The 16,276-nt window shown below is 49.9% G+C and overlaps 1 protein-coding gene across 2 annotated transcripts in view; it reads right to left on the reverse strand.

Annotated features, from left to right (window-relative positions):
- Nucleotides 1-11,265: 11,265 nt before the first annotated feature.
- LOC310843443 (uncharacterized protein) overlaps nt 11,266-16,276 on the reverse strand; it is a 51,184-nt gene continuing 46,173 nt past the window's right edge. The window contains exons 4-5 of one of the 2 annotated variants that reach the window (XM_083736846.1): nt 14,273-14,399; nt 11,266-12,564 (exon numbers count right to left, since the gene is read on the reverse strand). In XM_083736846.1, the coding sequence (XP_083592972.1) occupies nt 11,642-12,564; nt 14,273-14,399 (1,050 nt within the window). In that variant the 3' untranslated portion in view covers nt 11,266-11,641. The remainder of the gene's footprint in view (nt 12,565-14,272; nt 14,400-16,276) is intronic. The other variant, XM_083736847.1, reaches the window with a different exon arrangement.

Consider the following 16,276-nt stretch of genomic DNA (forward strand, 5'->3'; position numbering starts at 1 on the left):
AGCGTCAGTGCAAATCTGGCCCCGCCCAGGCTCTCTGGCATGGGCCCAAAAAGGTCTGAGTGCACAAGCTCAAAAGGCTTTGTGGTTACCCTCTCCAACCTGGGATAACTGCACCCTTTTTCCTTTGCCCTTCTGCATGCCCTACAATCTAGGGATTGGTCACATGCTTTTATCCTGCACCCTACAGTGTACTGGGGCAACTTCTGGATATCTTCCCAAGAGCCATGTGACATTCTTTTGTGCCACAAATGAGCACATGAATCATGAGGTGGAACGTTTGCACACTTCGCCTGTGCTTCCTCAGCGTCCCCCTTTCCCTCCAGAGGTGTCTCCAAAATAAAGAGGTTGTTCTGACATGCAACACTGACCAGTTGCCTCCCACCTCTGGAAATAGAACAGACATTATTTTCAAAGCAAACCTTGTACCCTTCCTGCAAAAGAGAAGATACAGATAAAAGACAATGTCTACACTCAGGCACAGTGTAGACCTCCAGCTCCGCCTGCAAAAAAGAAACAAACACATTTCCAACAGTGGTTAAATGTCTCTGTGACCCATCAGCAAAGATGACTGTTTTCCCAGTTGAAACAGCCCTACAGTTCCACATTTCAACAGTAGGTGGCGCTGGTATTAGATGATGACTCGCTCCTGAGTCAATGATCCAGCGCAGCACTCTCCCCTCACTGGAGTTGTTCTTTAACGTTGCCATGGAGGCAGTTAAGTGAGAAGGACTGTCCTCCACTCTGTCACGTCCTCCTTGTGCATTCCCACGCTGGCCTCCTTTCCTGGACTGGCTGCCATGGAAACCTGGCTGACTGCCATGGGAAGCGACCTTGGAGACATCCTGCTCAGCCTTTCTGGCTCTCCGCGGGCAGGATCGGCGCAGATGTTCAACAGACTTGGCAGACAAAACAGTGACGAGTGGAAAAAAACTGAACTGGGCCTCCAGTTGGCCTGGCCCCCCCTCTGCAACCGGACGGGCTCTCTGTGCCAGCTCTGCCCCCTCTGAAACGGCATTCCTCCTCATCACACACAGTGGAAAACTTTACAAACTTGCTTTTGGTTTTCACTGCCCCCCCACTTCTCACAGGGCTCCCAGGACGTTTTCCTGCACCCCCTCTGGTGGGTAAAGGGCTCCCAACACTTGGCCTCTCTCCTGGCACCTCACACGGACATGTTGCAGCATCCATGCAGCTCCCAGGCTCAGCAAAAGCAACAACAACAGCCTTGCCAGCAACAGCACCAGCAACTGTCCCTTCGCCCCCCCCCCGTGGGGCTCCCAGCTTCTCCCAGCTGTGTGTTGGCTCTCAGGAATGTGGCCAGCGCCATCTTGCCTCTCCCTTTCAGATGCAGCCACGTCTTGGCCTTTGCTTCCCACCCCAGCTTCACAAGCCTCTCGGAGTGCTAGCCAAGTGGCCTCTGGCCCTTTAGCATCCAGGACAACAGGCACTAGATGAGCATCCACATTTTCAGCCAAAAAAGCAAGCACACGCTTCTCAACTTCACTTTGCTCTGCAGCCCTTTCAGCCTCTGCTTTCCCAGCCGCATTTTGTGTGGGGTGGACCAAATCCCAAAGCTTCTCCCCCACCAGCATCAGCTCCACTTGAAAGCTCCACTGCAGCCAATTTCTCCCATTTAATTTTTTTAAAGGGACGGAATGTGACCCCTGGCCATCTGCCATCTTCTCCCTGGGGCTCAGCATACTCACGTAACAGCAGCTTCTCCGGCTCCCGATTCAGCAGATGAGATCCTCCCAGCGAGCTCCTCCTTGCCTCAAAATGTTAGGCAAAACTCCAACTGGCTCCAGCTCAGCTCAGCTGGCTTCCCCCACACACAGGCACAACGCAGCAACAGCTTCAAAAGCTTGGCTGACCTCTATAACCTATGGGGCCAAGATGGCGTCTGGCACTCTTCTTAGCTGCGCCACTGCTGTCCTTGTCGGTAAAAACCTCCTCCAGCCTCTTTGGCCCTCTTAGCAGAGTTTACACAGCAGGAAAACTGTTGCTTGTGTGGGAATGACTCAGACTGCAACGCAGGCTTTTCTCTTATCTCCAATAGCTTTTAATGAGTAGAATAACATCGTAAATTCAGCCCGGCGAATTAGCTAGCATTCTCTCCGCTTCTCTGCAAAAGCGAAAGGAAGGAAACACACAGAGAAACACTCCCTTATGAGAACATAGCTACGCCTCAGAATGTGAGACGTCACTCAGAACTATTTAACCCTGTAAGTTCTGATTCTCCTCACAGGTTGTTCATGGGGTTCGAAAAAGGTGCATACAGGGTATGGATAACTGACTCTAAGTCCATTAAGTTCACAAAGAGTGTTGAGTACAATCCTAATTAGGGGGGGGGAAATGTGGGAATTTTCCAGCGTTACCCAGAGGAAGATGAAGATGATGTGAAAAAAGCAGATAATGTTGAGGCAGAAGAGGAAGCTGAGGATGATGATGATGATGATCAGAGTTCGGATTCCAGTTCAGTGGGCGGCGCTGCTGTTGGTGTCAGCGACAGTGATGACACAGCAGACTACAGGAGCACAAAGGCCTCAGTCAGACCATCTGATGCATCTGACAATGAACTGGAAGAACCACTGTTCACCATTGGTCATTTTTCTCCTAAGAAGGAGGAGATGAGTGAAGAAGGCTTGCATCTAGTTCACAGGTCTGATGTCCTCCACCAGGACTTTGACCGCCCATAAACTGTAAAAGTTTGCTGTGGCCAACCTATGTAAGATGGTGTAAGATGGGTGTAAGATGGATGGAGCCCAGCCTATAGATCTCATCATGGTGCTGCAGAACCTCTACATACAGGGAGTGTTGGCATTCGCAGGATACTGAGTAAGTCTGCAGGCTTCAACAGGATGATGCAATACTCTGCTGGGTCAGAGTGACTCAGCAGGAGTGTGATTCATGTGACTGGCTATCACCTGTTTTAAAAAGGAAAGCCTGCTCAGCAGTGTGTGGTGGTTGTGCTGTGGTGTGGTGATGCTGTGTGGAGAGTATTTGTTTGCCTTAAGGAGCAGGTACTCTGTATGAACTGTTTTTGTAAATACCTGTATATAGCTCACATTAAAAAGACTGCACTGGGAAAAACCTGGGACTCTGAGCGTTTCTGCTGAAAGCGCCGCGAGGAATTTCCCCCTATGTTCTAGGGGGAGGTTCAAGCACTTTGGGCGGCCCCAGCCTGACGTGCGCCCCGTCCCATAACCAGAGAGGTTCAGGGGGAGCATGGGGCCCTTCAGGGCTTTGTCAGCCAGTGTTGGCCGATGTCCGCCACCTGTGCAGCAGACTTCCCCACCCCACGGAGCCTCGTGTGCTTTATGGTCAGCCTCTTTGTGGGCCCGGCACTTTCTTGGGTCTCTCCGTACCTTGAGGCCAGCGACCATCTGCTGGGGAATTTGGACGACTTCATTGCCACTCTGGAGGGCACGTTCGGGGAGCTGAATCGCGCCCTGGCGGATGAGATGGCCCTGCAGAACCTCCGGCAGGGGGCTCGCCCAGTTACCGAGTCCGCCGCAGAGCTCCGTTGGTGGGCTGCGGACACCCTGCTATGTAGCTACCTGACGGTTCCACTTCCATCAGGGCCTTCATCCCTGCCTTAAGGATGAACTGGCGTGGGTGACCCCCCCCCCAGCAGCCCTGACAGACTTTATCACGTTGCATATTAACATTGAGATTCCGAGCGCTGATCGAGGGAGCCCCCGGGGTCCAGCGCTGCAGTGGGGCTGGAAGTGGAGCCCATGCAAGTAGGGACTGGGCTTGTCTTGTGGAGAGGGGGCCATTTCGCAGCAGAGTGTCCGGCCAAGAGGTTGGGAAACGCCAAGCCCCAGCTGTGCTAGGAGGGGCTCAGCTGAGGCTCAATCCCTCTGCACCCCATTTCCTTCTCCCTATCCATAGTCTCTTTCCCCAGGGGGGCATGCTGGCCTGGAGGCAATGATTGCCTCGGGGGCCTCTGGCATCTTCATGGACATCAGTTTCACTGAGAAGTATCAAGTACCACCAGTGGTGAAAGCCTTGCCCATTTCAGTGGTGGGTCTGGAGGGGACCCCCCTCGCATCAGGACCCATTGCCCGTGAGACCTGTCCACTGGCCAGGTTAGTGGCACCCCTGCACCAGGAACTGTTAACGTTTCAACTAGTCCAGACGCCACATTTCCCTGTGGTCCTTGGAAGCCTCTGCTTGGTCCGACATGACCCCGCCATTTCCTGGGTGCAGCGGATGTTGTGTTTCTCATCGTCTTTCTGCCACGACGTCTGTGCCCAACCCCCGTGTTGCCGCCGGCACCTGGGAAGCCTCACCTGCCGGCCCTCAGTTCTTCCGCTTTGCAGGGGACTGCCCCAGACTGGGCAGGGTTACCGGATGTCGGCCTAATCCTGGAGCCCTACCAGGATTTGGTGGACGTGTCTGAGAAAAAGGGGGCTGAGGCTTTGCCACCCCATTGGACTTACGATTGTCCTATTGACTTGCAGCCAGGAGCAGAGATTCCTTTCGGCCGCATTTATGCCTTGTTGGCCCCTGAACTTGGGGCCCTCCAAGAGTATTAGATGACAACCTTGCCAGGGGGTTCATTCGCCCCTCTACTTCCCCTCCTGGCCCCCCTCCCCCACCTGCATGTTTTTCGGCTGCCTGCGCATCCCTAGAATGCTTCCCTGGACGCAGCACCACCGGAGCAGAGAGGGAGGAGGAGGAGGAGGAGGCAGCTGTTGGTTGCGCTCCTAGGCGCCGGAAGCTGAGCTGGGTGGGCTGGAGCCTGCGCACAGGACACGATCCTCTCCGCTCTGCTTGCCAGGAGGGCAGGGGATTTCCCTGCTCTTTGTTGCGTTTGTCTGACTTTAACTGCCCAGTTAAAACCATACGCAGCAGGAGTCGCAGCTGAATCCTTAGGAAGGCGCCGCAATAACTAGGCAAGGGGAAGAGGGCTGATGAACAGACGGTAGCCTTGGGATGCCGTACAGATCGAGAGGCGCCACACACAAGGTCACTCCAACGCCCCCTTTAACCACGCACTCTCCCGTGCAGCAACACGCCTCACACGCCTCCACACACACATCAAAATATGCCCGATACAGGAACCCCAGCAGCCTCCTCCCTGGAGCCCACCCTCCTCCGTAACACGCGATCTGATTTTCGCCCCTGCACTTGGGCCAGTCGGCTCCAGGGACCACATATTCGCTCAGGAAGACACACAGACATTTCCCCTTACTTTTGAGAGGAAACTAGTGCGTCTTATCGAGCGAAAAATACGGTAATGTTCCCTTTCAAACAGGATACGTGAACCTCTAAGAGAACTCAAAACCCACATAAGGAAAATGTTTAATAATTTGTTGACTGTGTCCAAATTAACAAAGGTTTTGTCCCTTCATTTCTACCACAGCCAAACTAAGTGAAGGAAATTAGACTGAGCAGAAAATAACAGTACTAATTATATGTAAAGGTGATAATATTTAAATGAATAAAATGCTGAACTCTAAGGTATTTTTTTTATCGTTTACACCTTCCCTTATGATATTCCCCCCTCTTTGGCTTTTTACCCCTTCAGTTGTTAAACAGGGTTGTGTTGTTGCCCCAGCTCTATTCATTATTTTCATTCCCATGATCCTACACGTTGTCGAAGGGAAACTCACCACCGGAGTAGAAATCATATATCGAACAGAAGGAAAGCTCTTCAATCTGAGCAGGCTGAAAGCAAAGAGTAAGGTTACCGTAACTTCCGTCCTAGAGCTTCAGTACGCTGATGACAACGCAGTGTGCGCACGCTCAGAAGATGACCTCCAGACCATGCTAAACATCTTCACAGAAGCTTACGAGAAGCTTGGCCTATCACTCAACATCCAAACAAACAAAGTGCTGCACCAGGTACAAAATAACCCCTCTGCAATACCACAAATCCAACTCAATGCTGTAACAGTGGAAAATGTCAATCACCTCTACCTGGGCAGTTATCTTTCCACAAGGGCCAACATTGATGCCAAAATCCAGCGTCACCTGAGCTCTGAGAGTGTGGCTTTCTCCCAATTGAAGTGCAGTTTGAGGACTGGGAGATTGGCAGGGAAACCAAAATGTCTGTTCTTTTTATGTGATATCCTATGTCCAACTATGTGCACTGCTACACTTGCAAATGGCCTTAAGAGGCGTGACATGCAAGTCCCTTTCCGATTACAAAAACCCACACATCTGGGAGGGGAATAGTAAAGGTAAAGGTACCCCTGCCCGTACGGGCCAGTCTTGACAGACTCTGGGGTTGTGCGCCCATCTCACTTAAGAGGCCAGGGGCCAGCGCTGTCCAGAGACACTTCCGGGTCACGTGGCCAGCGTGACATCGCTGCTCTGGCGAGCCAGAGCCGCACACGGAAACGCCGTTTACCTTCCCGCTGGTAAGCGGTCCCTATTTATCTACTTGCACCCGGAGGTGCTTTCGAACTGCTAGGTTGGCAGGCGCTGGGACCGAGCAGCGGGAGCGCACCCCGCCGCGGGGATTCGAACCGCCGACCTTTCGATTGGCAAGTCCTAGGCGCTGAGGCTTTAACCCACAGCGCCACCTGCGTCCCTTACAGGTGGGGAATAGCAGGTTATTATTTAGAGCCCATCTATATAACATATAGGACCCAAGGGGAGTGGGAAATATGTCTATGTGTGAACTGTAGTTAAATGTGGAGAAAATATTTGCGGTTCCTATGGAACCTAAGCAAACTTATCTCCAAAGGGGGGAGCTGTTACAGAAATGACGGGGGGGGGCACACCTTTAAATTGTTAAATGTTACAAATATTATGCCTGAATGTGTCCTTTTGCCTTGACAGCTCAGGGAAGATATAGAATCATAGAGTTGGAAGAGACCACAAGGGCCATGGAGTCCAACCCCCTGCCAAGCAGGAAACACCATCAGAGCACTCCTGACATATGGTTGTCAAGCCTCTGCTTAAAGACCTCCAAAGAAGGAGACTCCACCACACTCCTTGGCAGCAAATTCCACTGTCGAACAGCCCTCACTGTCAGGAAGTTCTTCCTAATGTTTAGGTGGAATCTTCTTTCTTGTAGTTTGGATCCATTGCTCCGTGTCCGCTTCTCTGGAGCAGCAGAAAACAACCTTTCTTCCTCCTCTATGTGACATCCTTTTATATATTTGAACATGGCTATCATATCACCCCTTAACCTCCTCTTCTCCAGGCTAAACATGCCCAGCTCCCTTAGCCGTTCCTCATAAGGCATCGTTTCCAGGCCTTTGACCATTTTGGTTGCCCTCCTCTGGACACGTTCCAGTTTGTCACTGTCCTTCTTGAACTCTGGTGCCCATGGTGACATGTCAGTGATGCCAAGCTAATCCTATCCTTGGGTCTTGCACTGACTCATTTTCCTTATGTTAATCTTGTGTAACCCTCCCCTTTCTGACGTTTTAGTGATGTAGCAATGACGTATTGATGATGCTGTACGAACTGCATTCTGGGATATGGTGGGAAGTTTTAAAAGTCAATGTTGCCCCATGGCTCTGGGTTCCCTCGCTGCTCTTGAACCTGTTGCGCAACAATCAAGGATCTCCGTCTACTGGCTGCTGTTTTGCTCCAAATTGCTTGGCTGGAATCTCCTTCTTTTACTGACCGCACGGACCCACGGGGGACTTGTGCCCTGACGAGCTGGGATCTTTTTGGTGATGCAATGTATTCTTGTTTTGAGTGCTTTTTTCCTTGTGTTCCCTCTCCTATTTTGAGGGTGACTTCTACTGGGGCGTGATCTGTGATTTTAATGTTACCTATGTTCATTGATTCTACTGAGGGGATCGGACCTTGTGTGAGCAGAATGCTGTCCAGAGGGACACTGTGCCATGGCGCCCAGAAAAGAATGTGTGGCTGGTGTCTCCTGGGTTTTCTTCACCCCAAATGTCACAGAGACCCCTGTTTTTAGCATTTCTAGCAACTTGTAAGAGTCCCTAGTTGTTGGGGGTTTCCGTCGGAGGAAAGTTGCCCAGGGAGTTGTAGGGTGGGTGTCTTTCAGGGATATGCTTTTCATATTTAGGTTGAGGTCACCCTCCCAGAATTGCTTTCCCTTCGGAGGAGAGGAACTTGTTTAATGTTTTTTGGATGAACTCTAGCTGTTTCAAGTTTGGGGCAAATATGGAGCCAATTGCCATCTAGTGTCCTTTTAGCAAAAACGAGTCTGCCTCTTTTGTCTTTGAGGACTGTTCTGGCTTTGAGGTTCAGGTCTCTACTGAGTATTATGGCTACTCCACAGGACTTCCCTGAGCCAGGTGCAACTCACTGTTGACTGAAGCAGGGATCGCTCAGGAGTTTGGGAGGGTTGTGTATTTATTGTAGGAAGGCGATGTGTGGTTTCATGGTGTTTACATACAAGGTGATGCCTTTTCTTTGATGGGGTTTCCCAACCCCCTCACATTTAATGTAATTGCTTTTAAGCTAGCCATCTTGCTTATCTACTATATAGGGTGATTCCATGCCAGCCCGTCCGGGTTGCCCTGTGTCTCTCACCTTGTATTGTCTATCAAACCAGTGAAATTGTGCTGACCTAGAGGTTAAAATAAGATTTGGGTTAAAGAGTGGGGGGTGGGTTGCAGAAAGATCCCCTATGTAGTCATATAGGTGTTTATTTGGGGTATCATGGGCCATCTGGCATTTAGCCAGTTGGTCCTAGGTCTCAGCTGGCATGGAGTTCTTTGTTCAAGTTCAGGCCATCCTCCCTGTTGATAGTGATAGGAAGTGGTCAGTGAAACGGTGTCAAGTGTCTTAATAATAATAATAATAATAATAATAATAATAATAATAATAATAATAATTTATTTATACCCCGCCCATCTGGCTGGGCTTCCCCAGCCACTTTGGGCGGCTTCCAACAAAATATTAAAATATCATAATGCATCAAACATTAAAAGCTTCCCTAAACAGAACTGCCTTCAGATGTCTTCTAAAAGTCTGGTAGTTGTTCTTCTCTTTGACATCTGGTGGGAGGGTGTTCCACATGGAGGGCGCCACTACCGAGAAGGCCCTCTGCCTGGTTCCCTGTAACTTGGCCTCTCGCAGTGAGGGAACCGCCAGAAGGCCCTCGGTGCTGGACCTCAGTGTCCAGGCAGAACAACGGGGTGGAGACGCTCCTTCGGATATACTAGACCGAGGCCATTTAGGGCTTTAAAGGTCAGCACCAACACTTTGAATTGTGCTCGGAAACGCACTGGGAGCCAATGTAGGTCTTTCAAGACCGGTATTATGTGGTCCCGGCAGTCGCTCCCATTCACCAGACTAGCTGCCGCATTCTGGATTAGTTGTAGTTTCCGGGTCAGCTTCAAAGATAGCCCCACGTATAGCGTATTGCAGTAGTCCAAGCAGGAGATAGCCAAAACATGCACCACTCTGGCGAGGCAGTCCGTGGGCAGGTAGGGTCTGTCTGCGTACCAGGTGGAGCTGGTAAACAGCTGCCCTGGACACAGAATTGACCTGTGCCTCCATGGACAGCTGAGAGTCCAAAATGACTCCCAGGCTGCGCACCTGGTCCTTCAGGGGCACAGTTACGCCATTCAGGACCAGGGAATCCTCCACACCCACCCGCCTCCTGTCCCCCCAAAACAGTACTTCTGTCTTGTCAGGATTCAACCTCAATCTGTTGGCCGCCATCCATCCTCCAACCGTCTTTGTGACGCCTATGTTGGATATAGGGTCCATAAGCAATGTTGCTAATGTTATTAACATCACTGGTATGTTGGGGTAGAGATGAGGGTGTTGATATGCTCTGGCAGCCCCAATGTGCTGCTTGTTTGTCAGATTTTAGCCTCTTTGTGGATTGTTTTATTGAGGTTAGGGTGAAGCAGGACCACCTGGAGGAATTTTACCCTTATGCTTTTCATATAATCAGTTAGCCATATAACCATATATCCTTATAATGATTTTTATATAATCCATGTTTGAATCAGGACGGCTTCTGCAAAAGCTTATAGCAAATTGCTTAGATCGGAAAGATCCGAAATGAACTCTGCCCCAGTTCCCTTCCCTTGATCTTCTCAATGTCTCGCTAGCATAAGGGGGAAGCAATAAATCTGATGTGCTGGCACTTTCCCCCCGTCCAGACAGGGTCCCGAGTAGCTCAAACAGGAAGATGCTAACCACAGAATGTCCCGGTATAGCAGATGGCTGCGTAGGAGCGTAAGGGCCGAAGTTCCTTTTTCTTCCTCCTTACCATAAATCAGGGGAAAGGTTAAATGCATGTTCAGACTGAAAAAGCAGAAGTTGGGAGGGAACTCTTTGCATGATCAGGGGGCAAGGCTTGAATGCGCTCATTGGTCTTCTTTTTGCTGCCGTGTGCGATTGTATCCGATTATGTCATGAACTATGATGTAGGTACTCAGGTATAAAGCCTCTGGGCGCTAGAGCCCGGGGCCCTGTCTTTGGGAAAGGATTCCACTGGGTCTCTTATTCCTCAGCAATAAATATCACTTTCTTTTTCGCCACTGCTGCGTCTGTCAATTCTGGGACACAATTTGAGTGGGTCACTGGTACCTTAAAAATCCTTGCAACAAGGGGAATTATTTTACTTAGTAAGGCGTGGGGAGGGGTGCTGAGAGTGAGTTGTAGATTGTTGGGTAATGGGGAGTGTCTTTTTATGTCACCTGGACTGGTGTTGGGTGGGGATCTCTGTGGAGGTGTGAGGCTGCTGGGGGGGGGGAATATTGATCGTGTTAGCTGTATTGATGGCTTGGGGGGAGAGGAAAAGGAGGAGGGGGTCACCAGTCCATCGGGTTGAGGTGACTTCTGGTTGCTTCATTCTGCCTTCTGCCACGTTGACCTCCTCTCCACGTTTCGTGTCATCGGCAAATGGGATGAGCACCCCCTCAGTTCCTTCATCCAAGTTGTTCATAAAGATGTTGAACAACAACGGGCCCAGGACAGAACCCTGCAGCACCCCTCTTGTCACTTTTCCCCAGGATGAGGAGGAACCATGGAGGAGGACTTTTTGGGTTCGGTTAGTCAAATCCACCTAACAGTTTCCTCATTCAGCCCACATTTTAGAAGCTTAATGGCAAAAATATTATGGGGGACTTCGTCAAAAGCCTTACTGAAATCAAGATGCACAATTTCCACAGCTATTCCCTGGTCAACAAAGTTTGTAACTCCATCCAAAAAAAGGGGAGGAGAGATTTCTCTGGCTTGACTTGTTTTTGGGAAAGCCATGCTTTCATCTTGTATGCTTATGTTGTGAAATCTTCAATTGGAGGGCACATAAATATTAAAAATGATAATAAATAAGGATATTGGCAAGCTGGAACATGTGCAAAAGGAAGGCGATTTATGTATTTATTTAATTTGTATACCACCCGACCCAGTGGTGCCAACTTGAATAAAATATTGGTGGGAGGGGCCAGGTAAGGCCCACTTTGCACAATCAATCACATGATGCATAAAGGGCATTGGAATGGCAATGCCTATCAACTGGGGGGGGACCCTCAAATATACTATTGGGGGGCAAAAACCCCTCGGCCTCTAGGTGTTGACTCCTGTTTCCACATATCTCAGGACGGTTACAACATAAAAACACAACATAGAATCACAAAATGCACATCAGTAACTCAACTCCCCACCACATTTTAAAAGGGCCTTAGATGCCAATCAGCCAAAGGCCTGGTTAACAAGGTGTGGATTTGCCTGGCTCCTAAAGCTGTATAATGGTTTTTCCAACCTTTGCATGAATTCTCTGATGGGAAGTGAGATAGGAGCCCTTAGTGAAGCTCTTTCCACATTCTACGCACTGATAGGGTTTCTCCCCTGCATGTCTTCTCTGATGGGAAGTGAGATTGGAACTCGTACAGAAGCTCTTTCCACATTCCCCACACTGATAGGGTTTCTCTCCTCTATGAATTCTCTGATGGGAAGTAAGATTGCCATTCCGACTGAAGCTCTTTCCACATTCCAGACACTGATAGGGTTTCTCCCCTGTATAAATTCTTTGATGGGAAGTGAGCTTGGACTTCTGACTGAAGCTCTTTCCACATTCCCCACACTGATATGGTTTCTCCCCTGTATGAATTCTCTGATGGGAAGTGAGCTTGGACTTCTGACTGAAGCTCTTTCCACATTCTCCACACTGATAGGGTTTCTCCCCTGTATGAATTCTCTGATGGGAAGTGAGACTGGAGCTCGTACAGAAGCTCTTTCCACATTCTCCACACTGATAGGGTTTCTCTCCTCTATGAATTCTCTGATGGGAAGTAAGATTGCCATTCCAACTGAAGCTCTTTCCACATTCCCCACACTGATAGGGTTTCTCCCCTGTATGAATTTTCTGATGCTTAGTGAGATTGGAGTTCTTATTGAAGCTCTTTCCACATTCCACACACTGATAGGGTTTCTCCCCTGTATGAATTCTCTGATGGGAAGTGAGACTGGAGTTCCGACTGAAGCTCTTCCCACATTCCCCACACTGATAGGGTTTCTCTCCTCTATGAATTCTCTGATGGTAAGTGAGATTGGAGCTCTGAGTGAAGCTGTCTCCAGACTCCAAATTTTTGCATGGCTTCTCCTCTCTGGGGATTTTGTCGTGCTCACCTTTGTTCTCGATTTCCAATTCATCACAATCTGCAATGGAGACAAAAAGGGATTAGAGCCTCAGGAACAGATGAAGAACTAAAGGGAGTTGCGTGTGTGTTCATTACCTTTTTGGTTTGTCATTAACCAACATATTTCTTATTAGATTCTGATGGGTTGTTGAATGTTGCTTTCTTTGATACACTGTAGTGGCAAAATTGTGAAAGACTTTTAGAAAAAAGTGCATTTCAGATGTTTGATGGCTCATAACACCACTTCTTTTGGAGTACAGTGGATGCTCGGGTTGCAAACATGATCCGTGTGGGAGACATGTTCGCAATCCGCAGTGTTCGCAAGTTGCAGCGTTGCATCTGCGCATGCGTGGGTCGTTATTTGGTGTTCTGCGCATGTGCGAGCACTCAAACCTGGAAATAACCCATTCCGGTACTTCCAGGTTCAGCTCAGTGCACAACACGAAAACACGCAACCTTAAGCGAATGTAACCCGAGGTATAACTGCAATACCATAATACTATATAGCAATGGAAAGATAATTTAATCAAGAATGTAGTGCAACAAAGTTTGTTCAATTATCTGTATTCTATCAAAGGTTATAGACATATAACCAGAAAAGGGAAGCACAACTTGCTTAGCTTGACTTTTGTCAGTGTATTATGTGATTGCTATCAATTTGGTTGGTAGTTACTCAGAAAGAGATGTAAAATCGTACTATTAAGTGAACAAGGCTACAGGTATGAAGAAATTAGAAGATAGATTGGGGAAAACTTAACCAAAGCTGGTCTATATTTTTGAAGAGGTATAAGAGACTCAGTCACTCCAAAATCAGACTGGTAAAGGCAGGAAAAGGTGCACAACAGCAAGTGATGATCGAAGAATGGAGAGACTGTGCCTGCATGACAGAAGAAAATCATTACGTTCTTCATTAAATTATTTTTCCATTGATATATAATTTTATGCTATTACTCCCCAAAAAGTGGTGTCATGAGGTATCAAAGCTCTGAAATACACTTTCTCCAAAAGGTTTCCACAATTTTGGCCACTAGTGTAAGTTGTTCATTTTAAAGTTAATGTACTTTTTATATGGGCACAGATTGTTATGATTAATGTTTCTGGTTAATATAAGTGTTGGAAGCCACCCAGAGCAGCTGGGGCAACACAGCCAGGTGGGCAGAGCAAAAATAAAAATTATTTTTACTATTATTATTATCAGTGCTACTACTACCTGAGATTCAATAAGCCTGGCTCTTCTCTGGGATGGATTTTGTTTGGCCCAGTCATGGCATTCCCTCCATCTCCAATGTCAGTCGTCTCTCTGGTCAACCCAAGACTGACAGCAGCAAAAACAAAAACAGAAAACTTGACAGAAGCTACTTATCTTTCCGCACAAATGAAGCTAAATAAAAAAAAATCCTTCCAGTAGCACCTTAGAGACCAACTGAGTTTGTTATTAGTATGAGCTTTTGTGTGCATGCACACTTCTTCAGATACCAACACTGAAGCTGACATTTCAGATGCCTGGGCAGTTCAGACCAGCCGAATCGTGGTATAAAAAGGCAGAACTGGAGGAAGATGGTTCACAGAAAAAACTGGAATTTGCTGTTCAAGGTTTATTGTGGGGTGTTAGGTTCCCAGGTGTTGTATTGGGCGCTGCTGAGCTCTGTGGAAATGTATGAGGTTTGTCACATAGAGGTATTGTTTGAATTTCCAGGCAGATAGGACGATCCCACAGGGAGACTTACCAAGAGAGGCCACGATCCCATGATTCTCCTCCATGATGTCCTTATGCAGAGCTCTCTGGTCAGGATCCAGCAACACCCACTCCTCATCCGTGAAACAAACAGCGACATCTTCAAAGCACACTGGACCCTAAAAAAAAGGGAAATGTGCTCTTCTGAGACAGCAGAAATATGATCTGCTACACAATGCTCTGTTCTTTCCTTCCTCTTAATTGCTGTGTTGCTTCAATAGGATTGCTTTCAATACGATTGTGTGCTGGTCCCGGGGGGAAGGTACCGTGATTGCTTTCAATACGATTGTGTGCTGGTCTCGGGGGGAAGGTACTCGGTATCGTTAAGGTACCGAGTTCACAAGATGAGAGGCGAGGTCCGAAACTGGGAGCCGGGCGGGAACAGGAACGCTGGAAGGTCAGAAGCAGGAGGCCGGGCAGGGAACAGGAATGCTGGAAGGTCAGGAGCAGGCGGCCGGGCAGGGAACAGGAACGCTGGAAGGTCAGGAGCAGGAGGCCGGGCAGGGAACAGGAACACTGGAAGATCTGAAGCCAACAACGATGTTGCTCCCGCAACCTGGGACCGGGCTGACTGACCTTTATCTTCTTCTAAGGCCAGGGGCGGTCCTGGCCCCCAGGAGCCCCGCCTCCTCTGGCCTTAAGGCGAGCACTCCTCCTGGGAGCAACCAGTTCCCTTCACCTCTCTGCCCTAAGCCTCTGCAGTTCAGGAGAGGCCGAAGGGTTACTGGGCCCCGGAGGAGGCTCACCTGTAGACACTGAGACCTCAAGCACCTCTGGGGCCAGAATGGTTTCACCTGGTGCCTGCTCCTGAGGATCTGACACAGGTGCAGGCTCCTCAGAATCTAGGCCTTGCCCCAGTTCAGCCGGCCCTGGAGGTGGGGGCTCCTGTGCAGGCCGGGATTCCTCTGGTTCAGCCTCTGAATCGGAATCCCAGGCCATCACACCATCCCCCCTCCCAGGCCCCCCCTCAATCGAGGGTCCAGACCCGGCTTGCCGGGGTACGCCGCATGGAACTCTCGGAGGCAGGCAGGCGCGTGGACATTGGCCGCTGGTTCCCAGGAACGATCCTCTGGTCCATACCCCTTCCAGTCAATGAGATACTGCAGCTTTCCCCTGCGATATCCAGAATGCGTTCAGAATGCATTCCACCTCATACTCAGGCTCTCCCTGAACCAAAACTGGCTGCGGTCGGGGACGGTTCGGGTGGAACTCATCGGGTGGGGCTACCAGACTCAGAAGGGACCTGTGGAAGACCGGGTGAACCTTCAGGGATGCTGGCAACCGGAGACGGAATGCCACAGGTGAGACTTGGTCCACGATAGGAAACGGGCCGGTGAAACGGGCGTCCAACTTCCGCGAAGGTCGAGAGGGGTGGAGGTGGCGAGTGGAGAGCCATACCAGGTCACCGACGTGAAGTTCCGGCCCCACCTGGTGGTGGCGGTCGGCCTGGGCCTTGTACGCTTCCTTGGCCTGGTGCAGTTGCTCCATTAAAAGCTGTTGCTGGGACTGGAGCTCCTGGAGCCACTCCGTCACTGCATGGACCGCGGATGCCGGCAGCACATCTGGAAACAGCCGTGGATGATAACCGTAACTGGCCTGGAACGGGGTCTGCTGGGTGGACGCATTCACCGCGCTGTTGTAGGCGAACTCTGCCAATGCTAGGTGGTCGACCCAGTCATCCTGCTGGTAGCTGCAGTAACACCGGAGGTACTGCTCCAGCACCGCGTTCGCCCGTTCCGTCTGGCCATCGGCCTGTGGGTGGTAGGCTGACGAGAGACAGACCTCTGTCCCGAGGGTCTGGTGCAAGGCTCGCCAGAACCGGGATGTGAACTGAACACCCTGGTCGGACACCACACGCTCAGGTAGGCCATGCAGGCGGAAGACATGCTGCAGGTACAGCTGAGCGGTTTCCTTGGCTGTGGGTACAGATGGGCAGGGGCACAGTGCACCATCTTAGTGAAATGGTCGGAGAAAACTAGAAGGCAGGTACAGCCAC

Source organism: Podarcis gaigeae (genome assembly GCF_964106915.1).
Source record: "Podarcis gaigeae genome assembly, chromosome: 4".
Lineage (NCBI taxonomy): Eukaryota > Metazoa > Chordata > Lepidosauria > Squamata > Lacertidae > Podarcis > Podarcis gaigeae.